The sequence below is a fragment of the Leucopleurus acutus genome, assembly GCF_964270905.1.
Source record: "Leucopleurus acutus genome assembly, chromosome: 19".
Taxonomy (NCBI): Eukaryota; Metazoa; Chordata; class Mammalia; order Artiodactyla; family Delphinidae; genus Leucopleurus; species Leucopleurus acutus.
The window spans coordinates 43,120,145-43,142,730 of record NC_139161.1 but is presented as its reverse complement, the minus strand read 5'-3'; the positions used below and the strand labels follow the sequence as shown (position 1 = coordinate 43,142,730).

The following is a 22,586-nucleotide window of genomic DNA, read 5'->3' as shown; positions in this document are numbered from 1 at the left end:
ATGGCATTCCATGCAAGGTATGAATTTATGATTGAATTTATGGATATGGAAACTGCTGATACAGAGGGCTGACTATATTTCAGAAAGTGTTCAATAAAATGTACGGCATTTTGTCATCTATTTATATATGTGAACAAGGTTTTTCAGCATTAGCATTTATTAAAAAAATAGAAATAGAATTTATTATTGAACCTTGTCTAATTCTAGTGTTAAGTAATGTTCATCACTCATGTAACTCAATAGCAAAACCTCCCACAAATAATCCAATTAAAAAATGGGCAGAAGACCTATATACTTGAGTATGTGTGCATATATATATATATATATATATATATGAATGTTATTCTGCCAAAAAAAAAGAAAAAGAAGAAGAAAATCCTACCTTTTGTGACAACATGGATGGAGCTTGAGGGCATTATGCTAAGGGAAGTAAGTCAGACAGGGAAAGACAAATACTGTATGATCTCACTTAAGTGTGGAATCTAAAAAAGTTGAGCTTATAGAAATAGAGGGTAGAATGGTGGTAGCCATGGGCTGGGAGTAGGGGCTATGGGGAGATGTTAGTCAAAGGGTAAAAACTTCCAGTTATATAATGAATAAATTCTGGGGAGCTAATGTAAAACATGGTGACTATAGTTAACAATACTGTATTGTATACTTGCAAGTTGCTAAGAAAGTAACTCTTAAGTGTTCTCACTGTAAAAAACAAAAGTAGTTATGTGACATGATGGAGGTGTTAACTAACCTTATTGTGGTAAGCATTTTGCAAAATACACGTGTATCAAATCATTGAATCATACACAATGTTAAATGTCAGTTATATCTCAATAAAGCTGCAGTGGGCAAGTAATGTTCATCCACAGATAAATGTGCTTTTAAAAGAAGATGGACCATCCATCTCATTAAGAGCTTTAATTCCAATAAAAATTTACTTTTTGTTTAACAATTATTTATATAAATTTACAATATTTTTTGTTTTGATTGATAGTAATAATTGCAATGATAATTCAATCCAGGAGAAAAATTTAACAAGAGACTTTTGGTCACAGGAAGTAAAAAAGAGGGACTTCCCTGGAGTTCCAGTGGTTAAGACTCCCTGCGGGTTCGACCCCTGGTCGGGGGAAGCAGGGCCAAAGAAGTAAAAAAGGTTGAAAATTCAATATATGTACATATTTTTGTTGCAGAAAATTATAACAAAGTGACGAAAGTGATCACAAAGTTATAAAAGACTTTCGTCATAAAATATACTCTTTAGAATAGAGTTCTGTGAGGAAAGTGGAATGGAAATACAAGTTCAAGATGAAAGAATGATAAAATTTCTGATGTAAAGGAAGAAATTGTTCATGTATTTTTCCAGCTAGGGCTGACCCCTCCTACCCCTCCCTCCTTTCTTGTAACCACTGCATGTTTTTGCATAAAACTTTTAGGAGGTGTCCAAGGGAAAAAAAGTTTGAAGACCACTGGTTAATCTACTCTTTCAAGAAATTTGGGGTGTAATGGAGAAGAGAAGGAGGGGTGGCTAGAGGGAGGCTTATATCAAAGGAAATTTTATTTGTTAAGATGGAAGATTTAAGCAAATGTGCCTGGAATTGTGCTTCTTTTCCAGAAAAGACAGGCGCAGAGAAGCTATGAGTTTACTTCAAATGAGAAGTCTCTGGAACAAAATCCAGGTAATCTATCAGTCAGGATAGGCTAGGTTATGCTGCAGCAACAAGCACCCACTAAATCTCAGTAACTTAAACATATCTCAGGTTTATTTCTCTCCTTTACTGCATGTCCTAGTGTGGGCCGGCAGGGGCCACCAAATTACGATTTCATCTCTATAGTTAGGGCAGCTGGCAGAAAAAGATGCAACGACTTACTAGCTTTTTAAGCTGATGTGAAGTTGACGTATTACTTCTATGTGTTTCAAGAGTGTCAGAGAAGTGCCAATCCTACCAAGTGCCTAGACGGGGAAAGAGCTGGAAACTTGGATGAGTAGCGCTAAGGACTACTTCCTGTCGTTTCCAGTATTGGAAATAGACACAAATTTGTATTATCTGGTACCTACTTTGACACCAGGCAATATGGTGTAAAATAAAATATAAGACATTTTTAGTTCATTTCAACAGATCACGGAGATACAGGCCCTGTTCTCTGCCATTCAGTTATTGCTGTGTAAGCCTGTAAGTTCCTTTGTCTCTTGGGGACTTTGCTCTTCCAAGCTCTTACATTTTCTACTTGGAATGCACTTGGGACTGGAATAAGAGAGGAGGAAGAGAGCAAGCCCCACCAGAGCCAGGCCTGTTACCTGAAGAAAACACACTTTGGGACTTTCCTGGTGGCACAGTGGTTAAGAATCTGCCTGCCAATGCAGGGGACACAGGTTCAAGCCCTGGTCCAGGAAGATCCCACATGCCATGGAGCAACTAAGCCCGAGTGCCACAACTACTAAGCTGGCACTCTAGAGCCCAAGAGCCACAACTATTGAGCCCACATGCCACAACTACTGAAGCCTGCACACCTAGAACCCTGTGTTCCACAAGAGAAGCCACTTGCAATGAGAAGCCCAGAGCAGCCCCTGCTCACTACAACTAGAGAAAGCCCAGGCGCAGCAACAAAGACCCAACACAGCCAATAAATAAACAAATAAATGAATAAAAATTTTTAAAAATTAAATTATAAGAAAAAAAGAAAACAAACTTTAGTATTTTTGTCCTGAAGTCTATCGGGTAATGTGCTTTCAGTCAGCAGAGAGCAGTAAGGAAACAGTGGCTCACTTCTGCATTGTAATAGCGATTTTAAAAGTCTAGGGGTCACTCAACTTTGGCTGCACATTAGAATCATCTGGGGGAGGTTTTTAAAAATACCCCGCTGGGGCTACACCCAAGACAATGAAATCAGACTCTCTGGGAGTGGAGGCCAAACAACATCGGTATTTTTAAAGAGTTTCACAGCTCTCTGCACCGAGTATTCTTCAACCCCTCACTACTTGGAGTGGTTGGATGACACCTAGTGGGCGCATTCGCAGAAAAGAGTTCTTAAATGGAATCCACTCCTTTTCCTCCTCCCAAGAGTTGTTGGGGTATCTATCTATCTATCTATCTAATCTTTTTTTGTGTGTGTGTGGTACGCGGGCCTCTCACTGTTGTGGCCTCTACTGTTGTGGAGCACAGGCTCCGGACGTGCAGGCTCAGCGGCCCAGCCGCTCCGCGGCATGTGGGATCTTCCCGGACCGGGGCACGAACCCATGTCCCCTGCATCGGCAGGTGGCCTCTCAACCACTGCGCCACCAGGGAAGCCCCTTCTATCTAATCTACCTACCTATCCATTATCTATCTATCTAATCTATTATCTATCTACCTATCTATTATCTATCTACCTATCTATCCAATCTATCTAATTTATCCATCTATCGTCTATTGCTCTATCTAATCTATTATCTATCTAACCCATCTACCTATCTATCCATTATCTATCTATTATCTATCGATCTATCTTTACCTATCTATTATCTATCTAATCTATCTATCTAATCTATTATCTATCTACCTATCTATCTAATCTATTATCTACCTATCTAATCTATCTACCTACCTATCTATCTAATCTATCTACCTACCTATCTATTATCTATCTACCTATCTATCCAATCTATCTATCCAATCTATCTATCTAATCTATCCATCTACCATCTATTACTCTATCTAATCTATTATCTATTTATCTATCTAATCTAATTCATCTACCTATCTATTATCTATCTACCTATTATCTATCGATCTATCTTTACCTATCTATTATCTATCTGATCTATTATCTATCTATTACCTATCTACCTACCTATCTATTATCTATCTATTTAATCTACCTATCTATCTATCTAATCTATTATCTATCTACCTATTATCTATCTAATCTATCTAATCTATTATCTACCTATCTAATCTATTATCTATCTACCTATCCAATCTATCTATTATCTACTTACCTATCTATTATCTATCTAATCTATTATCTATCTAATGTATCTATTATCTATCTACCTATTTATTATCTACCTATCTATCTCTATCTATCTATCTATCATCTATCTATCTATCTATATCTTTTGGCCACACCGGGGGGCATGTGGGATCTTAGTTCCCCGACCAGCGGTCGAACCCGCGCCCCCTGCAGTGTTAGCGGGGGTCCCAACCACTGGACCGCCAGGGAAGTCCCAGGGTTGCACTTTGATGGGAGTGGGGGACATCAAGCTAAAGAAAATCTTTGGGACATCAGTGGGTTTCTAACGGCCTGGGGCGAGCGCATTCCCCAGCGCATAAATCAGCTTGCAAAAGGACTGGAAAAAAGGAATCAAGGGTGGACCCAAGCTGCAGCGAAGGAGGAGGGGACAGGGAGAGCGAGGGAGGAGCAGGAGGAGACGTAGCCGCAGGGCTGGCAGCCCCCGGCGTAGCCCTGACTTCCGCGCGCCAACCCCGGGGGTGGGCGGAGCGGCGGCGGTCTGGGGACCAGGGCGGGCCTGGACGCCTGCCCGGCCGTCCCCATGTGACTGGCCGAGGACAACCTGGGCTGCATCATCTGTCACGAGCTGCTGGCCCGGCCCGCCACGCTCTCCTGCGGCCACAGCTTCTGTCACAACTGCCTGATGGGTCTGTGGGGCGCAGGGCGCCACGGGTCCTGCCCCACCTGCCGCGAGGGCGCCGAGCGGCCGCTGCAGCTGCGGAAGAACACGATGGTGCAGGACCTGGAGGACAAGTACAGTCGGGAGGCACGCGAGCTGGAGGGCCCGAACCCAGCGCCCGGGCCCCCGCGCCGCACAGCGCAGCTGCCGGTAGGAAGGCGGGACCAGAGACTGCCCTCTGACCTCCATCCGCCCGCGCGCGCCGACTGCATCCCATTATCCCCACGGCGCTTCCTCTCCTCCTGATTGTATTTTCACGTTACTTTTCTCAGTCTGAACGTAGAATCCGTTATTTGGAAAGTTCAGAAAAATATGAAGAAGCAGAAAAAAAAAAAATCAAAATCAGAAATCCTATCAACCTAGGCGCTATCCACCCTGGCCTCTTTCCACTTATTTCCAGTCTTTCTGCACACACTGTGTCTCTCTGACAATTTTTAATTGTGCTAAAATATGTTTACATTATATAACATAAAATTTGCCATTTAACCATTTTAAAATGTACAATTCAGTGGCATTATATTTACAGTGCTGTGCAACCATCACCACTATCTAGTTCCAAAACTTTTTCATCACCACAAACAAGCTTTGTACCCATGAAGCAATAATTTCTCCCTCCCCTGCCCTCCAGCCCCTGGTAACCTCTATTCTACTTTCTGTCTCTGTGACTTTGCCTACTCTAGATATTTCATAGAAGTGGAATCATACAATATTTGTCAGTTTGTTTCTGGCTTTGGCTTCTTTCACTTGCTATAATGTTTTCAAGATTCATTCATGTCATAGCATGTATCCGAACTTCATTCCTTTTTGTGGCTGAATAATAATTCCCTTGTATGATTATACCACTTTTTTTTTTTTTGAATCAATTCAAACATCGATGGACATTTGGATTGTTTCCACCTTTGGGTTATTGCGAGTGATGTTGCAGTGAACGTTGATGTACAAGTATCCGAGTTCCTATTTTCAGTTATTTTGGGTAGGAGTAGAATTGTTGGATCATATGGTAATTCTGTGTTTAACTTATTGAGGAACAGCCAAACTGCATTCCACAGCAACAACAATACTTTGCATTCCCATTAACAAAGTAGGATTCCAATTTTCCCCAACTTTTGCTCCTGGGACTTAGGTCTATTTGCTCCTGGTCTATTTGCTTCTGGGACTTAGGTTATTGTTATTGTTAGGTTATTGTTTCCACCACAGTCTTTTGCCCCAGACACCTGCAAGTTTAACTCCGCTTGCAGAACTTCTGAGCAATACTCACCACCTTTCTGGTCTGAGCTCTGGGTTAGGTGAAACAAAGATGAGCACCCTGTGGCATTCCTTCAGGCAGCCCCCAGCCAGGTTAGAACAGACAGACACAATGGTTTGTGAATAAGATCTGCTCTGCTCCTTTGGGAACCAGGACCAGAGTTTCACGCTGGGAATTTTCAATACCATCACTGAGCCAGGAAGGGAACGGGGCAAGAGCAAGTCAAAATGCCACAAAGTTTTCCTACTGCCAGGTTGTGCTTTTTTGAGTCAGTGTCTGCCAGAGTTCTGGCAAAGTTGGTTCTGACAGTTTCTGCTTGTCTTGAGACGTTTCTCTGTGTTTGTGTGTGTGTGTGGGGGGGGGGGGGGGTGGGGTTGGTGGAGGGTAAAAGAGCTTGGAGCTATCCACTCCTCTTTTTTAAAAAAAATTAATTAATAGACTTTTTTTTAGAGCAGTTCTAGGCTTACAAAAAATTGAGCAGATAGTACAGAAAATCCCCATATACACCTCATCGATCCCCTTATTATTAATATCTTGCATTAGTTTGGTACACTTGTTACAATTTATGAACCAATATTGATATGTCATTATTAACTAAAATCCACAGTTTACATCAGGGTTCACTCTCTGTGTTGTACCGTTCTATGGATTTTGACAAATGCATGAAGTCATGTATCTGTAGTTAACAGTTTTATGCCTTGAAAATCCCCTGCACTCTGCCTCTTTGTACCCCCTCCCTCTCCCCAACCCCTGGCAACCACTGACTTTTTGCTATCTCTTTAGTTTTGCGCTTTCTAGAATGTCATATCTTTGGAATCATACAGTATCTAGCTTTTTCAGGCTAGCTTCTTTCATTAAACAAAATTAAGGTTTGTGGCTTGATAGCTTATTTCTTTTTATTGTCAAATAATATTCCATTGCGTAGATGTCCCACAGTTTATCTATTCACCTTTTGATGGACATATTGGTTATTTCCTTTTTTTTTTTTTTTTTGCAATTATGAATAAAGCTGTTCTCTTCTTTTTGGTTATAAATACAGCATTGGGAGTTCCCTGGTGGTCTAGTGGTTAGGACTGGGCGCTTTCACTGCTGTGGCCCGGGTTCAATCCCTGGTCGGGGAACTGAGATCCTATAAACCAAGTGGTGCAGGCAATAAATAAATAAATACAGCATTATTCCTCAGGTCCTTAAAACCCTTTGTTAGTATAGCTTATAGTGACTGAATATACTTTCCATTGGCTTTTAAATTAAAATGATTGCCTGTGGATGGTAGGATATCGGATAATTTAAAACATTTCTTCTTTCTCATTCTCTGTATTTTCTAAATTCACCACAACGAGTGTGCAGTTCTTTTATGGATGGAAAAAGCAAACACTTATTTTTTAAAGTTTTTAATTTGTTCAGGTGTCTAGATAAGGGCTCCATTCCAGAATTCCAGCTGCCTGAATATTTAAGAGTGAGACCTGGAATTTTAAGAGCAAACAATTGTACCCGTGGTCAGCCACCTCCTCTATAAAATAGTCTGCATATGGCTTCCAAAACACATGCTATTTTGAGGGACGTCAGTGCTTCTTAGAGATGAAAAACTGGTTCTCCAGTTTTTGAGGTTCCAGCATAATTTAAAAAGTGAAAAATGTCCCTCCAAAGTTCTAAAAACTCTGGTTTATTTAGAATAAGATGGTGAACATCTTGTATTTCTGTGGCTCTCCGTAGGACCTTTTTGGAGGTAATGCAGATTTCTCCATTGAAGTCTGGGCCCCGCCTGCCTCAGATGACTGTGACCAGGTCTTGAGGGTGTTGCCAGAATGTGTTGGCTGCAAAACTTCCTCCCATTCCCAGCCAGGCAGCTGAGCAGATGAAGCTCCGGAAGCGGAGTGGTTTAGCATTCTCATCTGAATGTTTCTTTAAATGTGAAGGATGTCAATAAACAAACAAAAAGAGTTTGCATCTGCACATCACTTTAAAGTCTCCAAGATCTTTTCATAGTCGATCCTTTTCATTGTTGAAGAGAAGGAGGGATGGTCGCTTTTATTTATGAAAGGAGTGATGAAGACACAGGACGAGTCAGTCAGAGTTGAGAATGGAGCTGAAACCCGAGCCAAATGCCTTCCACTCACCTCATCAGCTGCCACCAGTGCTGCCAAACCTCCAGGCTCTCACCCTATTTCGTCTCTGACTTCCCCTGTTCAAAATGACCCCTAGGCTTCCCTTCATGCCTCACCCCCCTCCCCCTCCCCCATCCTATGGATGAACTCTGGTTCTCTGTTATGGCCACTGGACCACCAGTAGGGGGAAATGGGCATGCCAAAGGTCCAGGGAGCTTACCTCCTTGCCCTCTAGACATTTTTGTCACTTCCTTGCCTGCCTCCTTTATCCAGTGTTTACAGCTGCCTCTGTCTAGAACTGGTTCCTGGGTCCAGCTTTGTGTTCTGCTTTGCTCTTTTGAAGGCGGTGGCGCAGAAGAGCATCACAGAAGTTGGCTGGGGGCTCGCAGAGCTGGTGGAACGGCTTATAGATACTGTCAGGAGCCTTCAGAGTCAGAGACATCTCCCAGAATCCGAACCAGACAATGAAATGAGCATCCTGGCTGTGGTAGGCTCATCTAGGAGAAGAAAGGATGTGCCAGGGGGTGGCGCTAGGGACAGCTCCCTGGGACAGCTAGGGAGCAACCTGAATCGGTTTGCAGTTGAAGGATGCGCTAAGTCCCCATCTTTTACCATGCTCTTCACCACCAAACAGGGATGATTGGGAGTTTGGAATGCTTGAGGTGAGGTAAGAAGGCTTCAAGTGGGCTAGGTTCTATCCTTATCACTCCACCTAACCAGCTCTAAGATCACCCGTGACCTCTACGCAAATCCTGTAGACGTTCTAGCTCTTATCCTCATTGGCCTTTCAGCAGCCTTTGACACAGTCAACCACAACTTCGTTCTTTTTTTTTTTAATTTTTAAAAATTTTTGTATAATTTTGAAAGGTTACGGTCCATTTACAGTTATTAGAAAATACTGGTTATATTTCCTGTATGTACAATATATCCTTGTAGCCTATCTTACACCCAACAGTTTATTCCTCCCACTGCCCTATCTCTATATTGCCCCTCCCTCCCCTCTACCCACTGGTAACCACTAATTTATTTTCTATATCTGTGAGTCTGCTTCTTTTCACAACTTCATTCTTGAAGCTTTCTTTTCCCTTAGCTCTGGGACACGAGTCTTCCAGCCTTTCTGCATTTCTCTCCAGCTGCTCCTTTTCAGTCTGTTTTGCAGGTTTACTCTCCACTGCTAAGCAGTGAGTTGCTGGGATTCTTCAAGGCTGAGTTGTAGGTCGCTGTCTGTTCCCCCTACGTGGTCCTCTGCATTCCTGTGGTTTTAACTACCACCTCTGTGCACAAATATATCTTCAGCCTGGACCCTTCTCTGAGTTCTGGTCTGGTGTCTTCCTTCTCATCTTCTCTTAGCATCTCAAAGACACATCGCACTTAATCCGTCCTGCACTGTTTCTCCTCTGGAATACCCCGTCTCAGCAACTGACCCTGTAGCCCTTCCAAGTGCACAAGCCAGAAACCTGGGAATCATGTCACCTCTTCCATCATCTGCCTAAACATCTCTTGAATCTATTTACTATTCTTTTTTTTTAAAAAAAAATTTATTTAATTTTTGGCTGCATTGGGTCTTCGCTGCTGCACGCGGGTTTTCTCTAGTGGCTGAGAGCAGGGGCTACTCTTTGTTGCGATGCGCTGGCTTCTCATTGTGGTGGCTTCTCTTGTTGCGGAGCATGGGCTCTAGGTGCGCGGGCTTCAGTAGTTGTGGCACACGGGCTTCAGTAGTTGTGGCTCACGGGCTCTACAGGGCAGGCTCAGTAGTTGTGGCGCACGGGCTTAATTGCTCTGCGACATGTCAGATCTTCCTGGACCAGGGCTCGAACATGTGTCCCCTGCATTGGCAGGCAGATTCTTAAACGCTGTGCCACCAGGGAAGCCCCCTATTTACTATTCTTCAGCTCCTTAAAGACGACTCTAATCCAATCCTATGACTATTTCTTGCCTGGATTTCTACCAAAGTCTTTTAATTGCTCTGATCTGTTCCCTCCAGAGTGTCACACTTCTTCCCATCACAGGGCCCACACCATGGAATGTTCTTCTTTTACTCTGTCATGTAGGTAGTGCCTGCTCATCCTTCAGACCTCAGCTAGATTATCACTTCCTTGGAGAAGCCTTCACTGATTTCCTTGAACAAGTCAAATCCCCTTATTAGAGGCTCTTACGTATGATTCCATGTACCTTTCATTTGTAGCAGTTGTTACAGTTGTGACTTGATAATGATTGGCACCATAATTTATTAATGTCTTTCATCCCTCTTCCCTTGCACCGGAGTCTAAGCTCTATGAGGGCAGTGACCTTAATGGCTTTTGTTCCTTTGTTCACTCTTGTATCCCCAAGCCTAACACAGTGCTTGGCACATAGTAAGCGCTCAACAAACACCCAGTGTATTTGAGTGAGTGAATAAATGGGTCCTCAGGGATGCAGTGTGTTGGGGTAGAAGGTCTGAGAGTCCGTCCATAAGTCCTGACATTGCCACTCACTAGTATTATGACCTTGGACAAGTCATTTCATCTTTCTGAGTCTCAGATTTCTATCTGTAAAACAAACAATGGCCTGCACCTCATTAGTTTAATGTGGAGATTTTTTTTTAAAGATCTTGCTTAAAAAAGTGCTTGAGCAATGTGAAAATGTGGGACAATCAAATTAGCTATGACAATATAGTTAACCTCCATGAACTCCCTCTTTTGTAAAATGGGGATAATAAACCTATCTTGGAAAGTTGTTAGGCAGATTAGAGGTGAGCAGTGGAAAATATTCAGCAGGTGGTACCTACCCCTGTTATGATTGGCAAAAAGAATGGGAAATGGATTTTGCAAAGTTGGGAAGGAAAGTCAGGTGCTGAAGGTGGGAAGGTGGTGAGCAGATGAGAGTCTGTGTTGGGGAATAACAGGACCTGAAGTTAAAGAAAATCAGGGAGTGTGTGTTAGAGGCCCCAGAGAGCAGGGCCTGTATGCAGGCAACATGTTTGTCTTGGCCCTTAGGAAGAGTTATGATAGCAGTCTGGGGAAGATTATTTCAGCCTCTGTAGCTTATCTTAGTGACTATCTGTATTATTTATTTTGTAAAGCCCCTATAAGATGGGCCTAAAATTTTCGAACGTTTTGGGGGTATGAGCTAAGAACCCCATATCTGTTGTACAAAACACTAGAAAATGTATTGCAGTTGAAAAAACAAATGAAAATCATCCGTAACCGCATCACCAAGACATCGCCATTCTCTAATACTTTTGCCATACTGTGTATCATTCCAGATTGTTTTCAAGGCGCATACTTTGAAGACCTAACTATGTTTTGAAAAACCCGTTAGGAGGTAAGTAGAAAATTATAGATGGTTGGTAGAACTGGAATATATATATATATATATATATATATTTTTTTTTTTTTTGCTGTACGTGGGCCTCTCACTGCTGTGGCCTCTCCCGTTGCGGAGCACAGGCTCCGGACGCGCAGGCTCAGTGGCCATGGCTCACGGGCCCAGCCACTCCGCGGCATGTGGGATCTTCCCGGACCGGGGCACGAACCTGTGTCCCCTGCATCGGCAGGCGGACTCTCAACCACTGAGCCACCAGGGAAGCCCCGAACTGGAATATATTCGATGCATTCCTTAAGAGATTTTCTTTTTTCCTTCTTCCTTCCTTCCTTCCTTTCTTCTTCTTCCTATTATTATTATTCTCCTTCTCCTTCTTCTTCTTTTTTTTTTTTAAATGATTCATCAATAGGCTTTGTCAGATGGGGTGGACTTTTCCTTGGCTTCTCCAAAACTAGTGACTTCCAACACACCTGAGGGGAAAATGAGAGACATCTCCATGACCTAGAAGAGATCCAGGAAAAATTAAAAGAAAACTTCATGTGGAAAGAGGCCCTTGAAGAACAAATGCAGGGTGAGTTGATTTTATTTGGTAGAGGAGGTTTAATTATGGAAGTTGGGGCAGCGTTCCGTGGCTTTGTTTTTTGGGGACAGGATCTGAGAGCCCAGCTGTGTTATCCCTGTGGTGTGAATGAGGAAGGAGCGGGCTGAGCTATTTTTGTGACTGGATGTGTTTTTGGACCTGACTGGAGGTGTGCTGTATCACAGGCCCTTCACAGATAGAAACTCGTTTTCTAAGACCTATAAATCCAGAACCTAGATCTGATTTTGCTGGCTCACCGTGCATCTGTGTTATCCACCTGAGGAGATTCAGAAATAGGCGGCTTTTTATTTTTCACTAGTAAATGTCCTTATTAATGAAGCATGCAACTTTGTATATAGTTCTTCATAAATTCTACTCAACTGGGCTTCCCTGGTGGCGCAGTGGTTGAGAGTCTGCCTGCCGATGCAGGGGACACGGGTTCGTGCCCCGGTCCGGGAGGATCCCACATGCCGCGGAGCGGCTGGGCCCGTGAGCCATGGCCGCTGAGCCTGCGCGTCCGGAGCCTGTGCTCCGCAACGGGAGAGGCCACAACAGTGAGAGGCCCGCGTACCGCAAAAAAAAAAAAAAAAAAAAAAATTCTACTCAACTGTAATCTCTGGCCAGTGTGTTTAATAATAAAGGGTAACAATGTAGAAAACAACCTTTCTGTCCTGACTTTTAGGTTCGCTGTTGTTCAGTGGCTCAGGATTGAAAAACAATTCACACCTGCCCCTTAGACAAGTGCTCTGGTCTCCCTTGCCTCTGCCTCCTGACTCGGCCACGGCAGGCTTTGTATGCTTTAGAGACATATCTCTTAGAGCTTTTCGATATTTAAATCATCTTGCTCTGTTAAAAAGTTTCTTATTTAAGTGGAGAAGCATGATTCCTTGGGAAAAGTTTCTTAAGGAAACCAGTTAGAGTACAGTTTATTAATTGTTCCAAAAACGATCTGAGAAATAAAGTGACCTCTTAGCTCCTGTGTGCTCCTAAATTTCGGATGGGTTCCTAATTTAAAATCTAAAGTGTTGTGTTCCTACTCTCGTCCAATTCTTCTTATTCCCCCAGTTAACCACCTTCACTAGTTTTCTTAAGTGTCCATTCAGAATTTACTTTTGTAAGTACAAGCAAACACAAGTTTATATTCTTATCTCCTCCAATCTTTTTTTTTACACAAAAGTTAGCATATTGTATACACTGTTCTGCATTTTGCTTTTCTTTTTTTACTTAATATATTTTGATACCTTTACAAATCAGTACCTCAAGCATTTTCTCTTTAAAGCTGCATAATATTCCAATTTATGGATATGCCAACATTTATTTACTCAGCCTTTTACTGATGGATGCATGATTATTCCCAAGTATTTATAATTGCAAACAATGCTGAAGTCAATTACTGTATATACATCATTTTATATGAGTGCAGATATAATTGTTGGTTAAATTACCAGTAAGGATTGCTGGGTCATAGAGTAAGTTTTGCAATTTTGATAACGTTGACAAACTGCTCTCCAGTTGGGTTATATCAGTTGACACTCTTACAGAAGAAATGTTTATCCCTCAAGCGTGCCAACACAATGTGCTGTCAAACTTTTGTATTTTTTTTGCCAATCCAATGGGATTAAAAACAGTGATATATTTGTGTACTGTATTTTTAATTTGCATTTCTCCATGAATTGTCTGTTTATATCTTGTGTTGTTTGTCCTTTAAAAATTTGATTTTTAGGAACTTATTATAAATTAGGGAGATTAGCCTTTTGTCTGTGATATGAATTGCAGATTTTGTTCCCCAATTTGTCATTTATCTTTTGATTCTGTTTAGTGTGGGTTTTAGAATGTCATATAGACATTTTTATATTTTCAAGTAGTACATTTTATCAGTGTTTTCTTTTGTGGCTTCTAGATTTTAAATTTTAGTTAGAAAACTTCACCACCTCAAGTGGTGTGTGTGTGTGTGTGTGTGTGTGTGTGTGTGTGTGTGTGTGTACATTTTTATATTAAATCTTTGGTTTCACATATAAATCTTTCACCCATTTGAAATTTATCCTAGCGTGTGTCCTAGTGAATTTTAAATAATAATGTAAATGTTTTATAACATTTATAATATTTAATGCTGTTGCTCTGGTTGAAATGTTTCTCCTTATTTAACTGGAGAAACATGATATCTTGGGAAAAAATTATGACTTTCTATGATTATTTAAGTGTGCATTTTTAATTTTTATTTTTAATTGTGGTAAAATACATATAACAAATGCACCATCTTAACCATTTTTAAGTTTACAGTTGAATAGTGTTAAGTATATTCATATTGTGTACAACCAAGTTCCAGAACGTTTTCATCTTGCAAAACTGAAACTCTATACCCATTAAACAGTCACTCCCCATACCCTCCTTCCCCAGCCCCTAGCAACCACCATTCCACTATCTGTTTCTATGAGTTTGATTACTCCAAATAGCTTATATAAGTGGAATCGTGAAGTGTTTATCTTTTTGTGACTGACTTATTTCACTTAGCATCCATATTGTTGGATCCAAGTTTCATCCATATTGTTGACTGTGTCAGAATTTCCATCCTCTTAAGGGCTGAATAATATTCCATTGTATTATACACATATATATACCACATTTTGTTTACCCATCCATCCATCCATCCATCGATGGACATTTGGGTTGCTTCCACCCATTGGCTACTGTGAATAATGCTGCCGTGAACATGGGTGTATGAACATCTCTTTGAGATCTTGCTTTCAATTCTTTTGTATATATGCCTACAAGTGGAATTACTGGATCATATGGTAATTCTATTTTTAATTTTTTGAGGAATTAAGTATACATATTAAGTATTTTTAAAATTTAACTTAGAAAATTCAAGTATGCCTTAGCAAGTACAACGTTGATTATTTTGGTATTTTGATTTTGATTATTTGGACCAGTCCAGGACAGTTTTAAAACATAAGATCTGAATATATACCTATTTCCTGAAACATCATTTCCTGAAGTTCTCACAAGTTTGTTTTTAAGACAATAGATTAGTTATTCTTCAAGTCAGCACTTTAACAGCTGCTAAGCAATTTGACTGCCTCATCACAATGGTTTCCTTTGACCCTATGTAAACACAGCATGAGCTGCCACGGAAATCACGCAGCTTAAAGGGCACAGTGTTTCTTGAGTTAAGCCGGGACTCTCTGTAACACTAATAAGAATGCAGATAATCTCCAGGTTTGTTGGCCTATGTTTTTTTTTTTTTTCCTTATATGTTCTTTTTGTGGCTTTGATATCTGTATTATGGTGACTTCATAATATTAATTAAAAATCTTTCCACCCTTAAAAAAAAAGCAGAATTCAAAGCCCATGGCCAGACTATTGAGTTAGCATCTCTGGGAGTAAGCCCCAAGGATTTGCATTTTTGACAACTTTGCAGGGGATTTTCATGCACACTAAAGTTTTGATAAGCATTTTGGTGTAGCTTACCCAGCAGGGGTGATTATTTGTAATACAAATTTAATTACTGAGGAGTACAGTTGACCCTTGAACAACATGGGGGTTAGGGGCACCAAACGCCTATACAGCCAAAAATCTGACTATAACTTTTTTCTTTTTTGTAAACAGGAGTCCTATTTTATTTTATTTATTTATATTTTTAATTAATTAATCTTTGGCTGTGTTGGGTCTTCGTTGCTGCACGTGGGGTTTCTCTAGTTGCGTCGAGCGGGGACTACTCTTCGTTGTGGTCCGTGGACTTATTGCGGTGGCTTCTCTTGTTGCGGAGCTCGGGCTCTAGGTGCGCACACTTCAGTAGTTGTGGCTCGCGGGCTCTAGAGCGCAAGCTCAGTAGTTGTGGCGCATGGGCTTAGTTGCTCTGTGGCATGTGGGATCTTCCCGGACCAGGGCTCGAACCCGTGTCCCCTGCATTGGCAGGCGGATTCTTAACCACTGTGCCACCAGGGAAGTCTTCACTATAACTTTTGACTGCCCCAAAACTTAACTACCAATAGCCTACTGCTGACTGGAAGCCTTACAGATAACATAAACAGTTGATTAACACACATTTTGTATGTTTTATGTATTATATACTGTATTCTTACAATAAAGTAAGCCAGAAAAAAAATTTTATTAAGAAAAGCGTAAAGAAGAGAAAATACATTTACAGCACTCTGCTGTAGCTATCTATACTGTAAGTTTACATCATCTGTTTATGAGATGAATCGTCTGTCAGTATCTACATACACATTGTCTTATATGATAAAAAGCACTGAGGATGTTATACATATTACTAACACTAGACATCAAAAGTGAAAAGATAATGCAAAAAAGAAATTCACTTTTATTTACAGGTGTAACTATTCGTGCATTGATAACAAAGAAGCAACAGTATGCTTGCTTTGTGGTAGCCTAGCCTATACACTAATGGATTAATCATTATAAAATTTTTATGGCATACAATATTACAGTCATATTCATAACACAGTATTAGGAACATTGTTATTTTTTTAAAACAAAACAGTTACCTATGATGGTAGGCTGAGAGAGAGGGAGAGAAAGAAAACTGGAGAGAAGGAAAACTAACACACTACTAATTTTATATTAAATATCACTTACCTTATGCTTATGTAAGGAAAGGCTATCCACTTCAATACAAGTCTTGCACGTGACGTTCTACACATATATTTTTGTGTATTTATTGATCCACATATATTTATTGATCCACATATATTTTTGATCCACATATATTTTTGTATATTTATTGAAAAAGATAAGTGGACCTTCGCAGTTCAGACCTGTGCTATTCAAGGGTCAACTGTAATTTTATGCAGAACAATTCTGCTTAGAATGGTTTGTTCTTGAAATTATTATTTTAAATTCCCAAGGGATCCTGGCTACTTTAAAAAAAAAAAAGCCTGTAGCTTATTCTCTTAGTAGAGAAATGAGATTCTTTAGATTCTGTTTTAAAGAAATTTCTCAGCAATTAAGTTTATATAACAAATATTTCTGGCAAATCAATTGTTTAATAAACTATCATTTTTTGTTCTTTTATGAAACCTATCATAATCAGTGGGTAAGCAGTTGAGTTTATACCCAGAGAGATTAACATATCAAAATACTTCATTTCTGTAATAGTTACCAGTGTCTTATTTAATAGCTACTCAATATTTATGAATGTACCTCATGTTTCTTTTTTTCTAAGTATTTTTTTAACATCTTTATTGGAGTATAATTGCTTTACAATGGTGTGTTAGTTTCTGCTTTATAACCAAGTGAATCAGTTATACATATACATATGTTCCCATATCTCTTCCCTCTTGCGTCTCCCTCCCTCCCACCCTCTCTATCCCACCCCTCTAGGTGGTCACAAAGCACTGAGCTGATCTCCCTGTGCTATGTGGCTGCTTCCCACCAGCCATCTATTTTACGTTTGGTATGTCCATGCAACTCTCTCACTTTGTCACAGCTTACCCTTCCCCCTCCCCATATCCTGAGGTCCATTCTCTAGTAGGTCTGTGTCTTTATTCCTGTCTTACCCCTAGGTTCTTCATGACTTTTTTTTTCCCTTAGATTCCATATATATGTGTTAGCATACGGTATTTGTTTTTCTCTTTCTGACTTACTTCACTCTGTATGACAGACTCTAGGTTCATCCACCTCACTACAAATAACTCAATTTCGTTTCTTTTTTCTAAGTATTTTTAAGAACCAACCAGTCAAGTGTAGATTATTTTCTCTATCACTAGGGGAAAAACTTGTGTTAGCTAAAAAATAAAAGAAGTAGCTAGCAGTTCTTACAAACATTTTTAAAACTGTGATTAACGATAAGTGAAATCCTATCAGCTCAATAGAAAGAAGAGTGGTACCCCACGTAGATTTTGAGCATGGCTTCTTGAAGGGCAGCTCTCCTGCTCTCATGACCTAAGTGTTCACAGCCCACACCCTAGATAGGGCCTTTTGTCTCTTCTTATTCTGACTCTTGGATTCACTTTATGCTGCTGTCGCCTCAAGGTACAAATAGGGGAAAATTTCACCTTCACAGTCCATACTCTGACATTTCCCTTACTGTCCCTTATTCTACCTAACTATGGTCGTTGCAAGCACATAGTAGTTTTAAGGTAACAATTAAACTTTAGTACAGTTTGGGATTAGCCGATGCAAACTGTTACATATAGAATGGATAAACAACAAGGTTCTACTGTGTAGCACAGGGAACTATATTCAATATCCTGTGATAAACCATAATGGAAAAGAATATGAAAAAGAATATATATATGTATAACTGAATCACTTTGCTGTACAGCAGAAATTAAAACAACGTTGTAAATCAACTATACTTCAATAAAAAAAAAACCCTCAATGTACACTGAGAGGTAATAGGTACTAGCAGTTGTGATGAATCTCATGTTCCCCAGTTTTATAACAGTTTAAAGCACTGACCTGGGGGGCGTGGATATTCTGGGTGTCAGGGTGCCCGTGATCCCTTGCATGATACCGTGATCCCTTTATCATGCATATTGATAAATATGCATGAAAAACTTCCTATGTGCCTGGCAATGGGCTTGTGCTTAGAATACAGAGATGAACAAGGTCTCTGCCAGCAAGGAGCTTAGAACTCAGTGAGGAGACAGACAGTAAAAAAAAAAAAAGTCCATGGTAAGAACATGAGGCTGGATGTACCTAAGCTGGATGTACTGCCTGATCAAGATCTGGTGATGAGGAAGACAAGCTGTATGTGCTGATCACAATGTTTGGATACTTTCTATTTGCCTTTTTTTTGATGGGACTTTCTTCCCCTCCCAATTTTTTTTTTTTTTTAATGTCTCTCTCTCTCTCTCTCTCAAATGTCTCTCTCTCTCTCTCACTGTTTCTTTTTTTTTAATATTCTTTTTTTTTTTAATTAATTAATTAATTAATTTTTGGCTGTGTTGGGTCTTCGTTTCCGTGCGAGGGCTTTCTCTACTTGTGGCAAGTGGGGGCCACTCTTCATCGTGGCGTGCGGGCCTCTCACTATCGCGGCCTCTCTTGTTGCGGAGCACAGGCTCCAGACGCGCAGGCTCAGTAATTGTGGCTCACGGGCCTAGTTGCTCTGCGGCACGTGGGATCCTCCCAGACCAGGGCTCGAACCCGTGTCCCCTGCCTTGGCAGGCAGATTCTCAACCACTGCGCCACTAGGGAAGCCCCCCTCCCAATTTTTTTGATTCCATAGTTGAACTCCCAGAAGCTCTGTCTTCCTCCTCATGCCCACTGCCTGACCAGAGCCACCTGGCACCCAAGAGGGCTTCCTCGTTCGCTCGATGTAAGTATGTGGTCTGCTTACAACCTGGGTTTAACCTGCTTCAGCAAGGAGCTGCAAGAGCGTGCTGTGTCCATCTCTCTGCTGTTAGGCTCACTCCTTGGCTGGTTCCCCCACACCTGGCCCCTCCCCATGGGGAGCTGATCACAAAGACAAAAGGAGTTGAAGACTCCCAAATTCCAGGCTAAGCCAGACCCATGAGCACTCAGAACCCAGGCAACTTTGGGCATCCATGCTGGGGCCACCATTTACTGCCAACTGCCAATCCCCCAACCTGTTTAACTACCATCACTGTCCGAGTCTGGAGTGGTCCTTGCGAGCACGGATCCTGGAGCCAGACTGCTTGGGTTTGACTCCCAGCTCCTCCTCTCACTAGCTGTGTGATCTTGGACAAGTCACGTAACCTCTCAGAGCCTCAGTTCCCTCATCTGTAAGATGGGGATAATAGTACTTACTTCCCTTGTGGGATTGTCATGAGGCTGAATGAATGTGTGTAAGTATGAGCCTAGAGTAGGAATGCTGTGTATTAGTAATTATTTACTCCCTTAAAAGAAAACATTATGAAATATACAAAATGAATGACATGATCCTTAATCAGGAAGATCATGTGTAAGTGGAGAGATATAACAGCCATGGTCATCAATCACTGTACTACAGGTAGAAGATGGTAAGTATCATTAGAGATCAGGTAAAGTATTAGGGGAAAAGCAAGATGTGACTTTTTTTTTTTTTTTTTTTTTTTTTTTTTGCGGTATGCGGGCCTCTCACTGCTGTGGCCTCTCCCGTTGCGGAGCACAGGCTCTGGACGCACAGGCTCAGCGGCCATGGCTCACAGGCCCAGCCGCTCCGCCGCATGTGGGATCTTCCTGGACCGGGGCACAAATCCGCGTCCCCTGCAGCGGCAGGTGGACTCCCAACCACTGCGCCAACAGGGAAGCCCCAAGACATGACTTTTGCTGGGGCAGGGGGCTTCGCAGAAGGCTTCCTGAAAGAGGGCTAATGGGTAAGTAGAAATTAAGGTGGGAAAGGAGGGTATTGTTACTAGAACAACATCAGGGGTATGTATAACAAGGTCCTACTGCAAGTTGATGCACCAATATATATTTTTTTAATTTATTTTGGCTGTGTTGGGTATTCGTTACTACACACGGGCTTTCTCTAGTTGCGGCGAGCGGGGGCTACTGTTCATTGCAGTGCACGGGCTTCTCATTGCAGTAGCTTCTCTCGTTGCGGAGCACGGGCTCTAGGCGCATGGGCTTCAGTAGTTGTGGCGCACAGGCTTCAGTAGTTGTGGCGCACGGGCTTAGTTTCTCCGTGGCATGTGGGATCTTCCCGGACCAGGGCTTGAACCTGTGTTCCCTGCATTGGCAGGCAGATTCTTAACCACTTTGCCACCAGGAAAGTCCCTTGATGCACCAGTTTTAATGCCAGTATGTGTAAAACTTTATCACACTCAAAGACACAAAGCTGCCTTTTGCTGTTTGAAGCCCTCTTAGCATGAACCATCAGAGGTGGCTAGTCCTGTTCTGGTTTTTTTCCCCAGGGGTCATCAATCCAACCTTTGACCTAGGGAGCCTCTCCTGTAGCCTGGAGGTGTCCAAGGATCACTGTATCTCACCGCCCACAGCCCTATCCCTGGAGTCATGAGAGGTTTGCCTCCTGCCAGGCCTTATGTTCCCAGGCTCTCTCTTCTGGGCAGCAGTACTGGGAAGTGGACACTCAGCGATGTAGCCACTGGGCAGTTGGGGTGGCTTCCCGGGGGATGAGGCGTGACCAGATCCTGGGAAGGACCAGGGACTCCTGGTATGTAGAGTGGAAAGGGACTAGCCAGCTCTCTGCATGGGACATGGTCAAGAAAACTGTCCTTGGCTCAAACAGACCTAGTGTGGTGGGCATCTGCCTGGACCTTGAGGAGGGAAAGCTTGCCTTCTATTCCATGGCTGATCAGGTGAAGCTCCTCTCTGAGTGCCCAGTCTCTGCTGCCTTTCCTCTGCACCCTGCCTCTGGCTGTATGGCTTATTCCCTGGAAGCTCTCTGACTGTGAGGCAAATAAACGTATAAACATTCCCTTGGTGTTAAAACATGTTGATTTCCTGGTCTCTCTGCCTTCAAGCAGGGAGTCAACTTGACTTAAGTTAACATCCCGCTCCCAAAGTTAAGGGATGCAAAGTAAATGTTTAACCCAGCAGGCTTGCATTGTTCAAACCCTGCAAGGTCCGGTTACAAGAAATGACAGGCTCTTGAGTGGGAGATAGTATCTAAGCCCTTGGAATATCCTGCCTGATAAGAGTGTATTTATCTGAGGGCCTTGGGCCACACAGTATCAGCTTGATTTCTGGAAGGGCTGGAAACTAAGGTCAGCCACTTGGGCGGTGAGTCTGCCTGCATGACCGACAGCCAGTCAAAGCCTTGGGCACCAAGACTTGAATGTGCTTCCCTGGTTGGCAGTATTCCGTGTGTGTTGTCATACGTCATCCTGGGAGAATTAAACATTGATCCCATAACTCCACTGAGAGAGGAGTGAGTGGGCTCTCTTGGCCTCTGCCCTATGTGCCTTTTTCTGTTGCTGGTTTTAACCTGTATCCTTTCACTGTAATCATCTGTAACCGTAAGTATAACAGCTTTGCTGAGTTCTGTGAGTCCTTCTAGTGCATCACTGAAAATGAGATTGATTTTAGGGGACCCCCCCTACACACACACAAGGGGCATGCTATCAATTGCTGTGTAATACTATTATCACACATTCAGTGGTTTCAAACAACACATATTTATTCTCTCGCAGCTTCTGTGGGCCAGGAGTCAGGATACAGCTTAGCTGAGGCCTCTGTTTTGGAGTCTCACAAGCTGTAGTCAGGGTGTGAACTGGGGCCAGGTGACACTGAGGCTCCACTGGGGAAGGATCTGCTTCCAAGCTCACGTGGTTGTCGGCAGGATTCAGTTCCTTGTGAGTTGTCAGACTGAGGACCCCCCTCAGTTCCTTACTTGGTGGGCCTCTGCAACATGGCTGCTTACTTCTTCAAAGCCAACAAGGGAGATCAAGTTTCCTAGCAAGGTGGACATTAAATCTTATATAATGTAACCACAGGGACATATAATCACACGTATGCCATCACCTTTGCCTTATTCTATTGGTTAGAAGCAAGTCACAGGTCCCGCCCACATTTAAGGGGGTGGGGTTCACAAGGGCATGAATACCAGGAGGTGGGGGGGGTCCTTACAGTCTGGCTGGCACATGGTATCATCTCATACTTGATTTCCCCTATTTTTTAGAATCATTTTATTATATTAACAGAATGGACAGAGAAAACTACACAAAACACATGTGCAGTGTAAGGAATAATAATAATTATTATTATTAAACACAGTTGTAACTACATTTCAGGTCAAGAAATAAAGCCTTGGGCTTCCCTGGT

General features: G+C 42.0%; 1 protein-coding gene across 1 annotated transcript; it reads left to right on the top strand.

The window, feature by feature from the left end:
* RNF135 (ring finger protein 135) lies at positions 1 to 21,234 on the top strand (the record flags this gene model as incomplete). The annotated part of the gene is given in 11 exon segments (XM_082861617.1): positions 1 to 17; positions 4,495 to 4,528; positions 4,532 to 4,890; positions 7,623 to 7,635; positions 8,358 to 8,501; positions 11,727 to 11,805; positions 11,808 to 11,888; positions 19,087 to 19,176; positions 20,717 to 20,777; positions 20,779 to 21,173; positions 21,176 to 21,234. Coding segments are annotated over 11 exon segments (1,332 nt in total).
* Between the last annotated feature and the right edge of the window lie 1,352 nt (positions 21,235 to 22,586).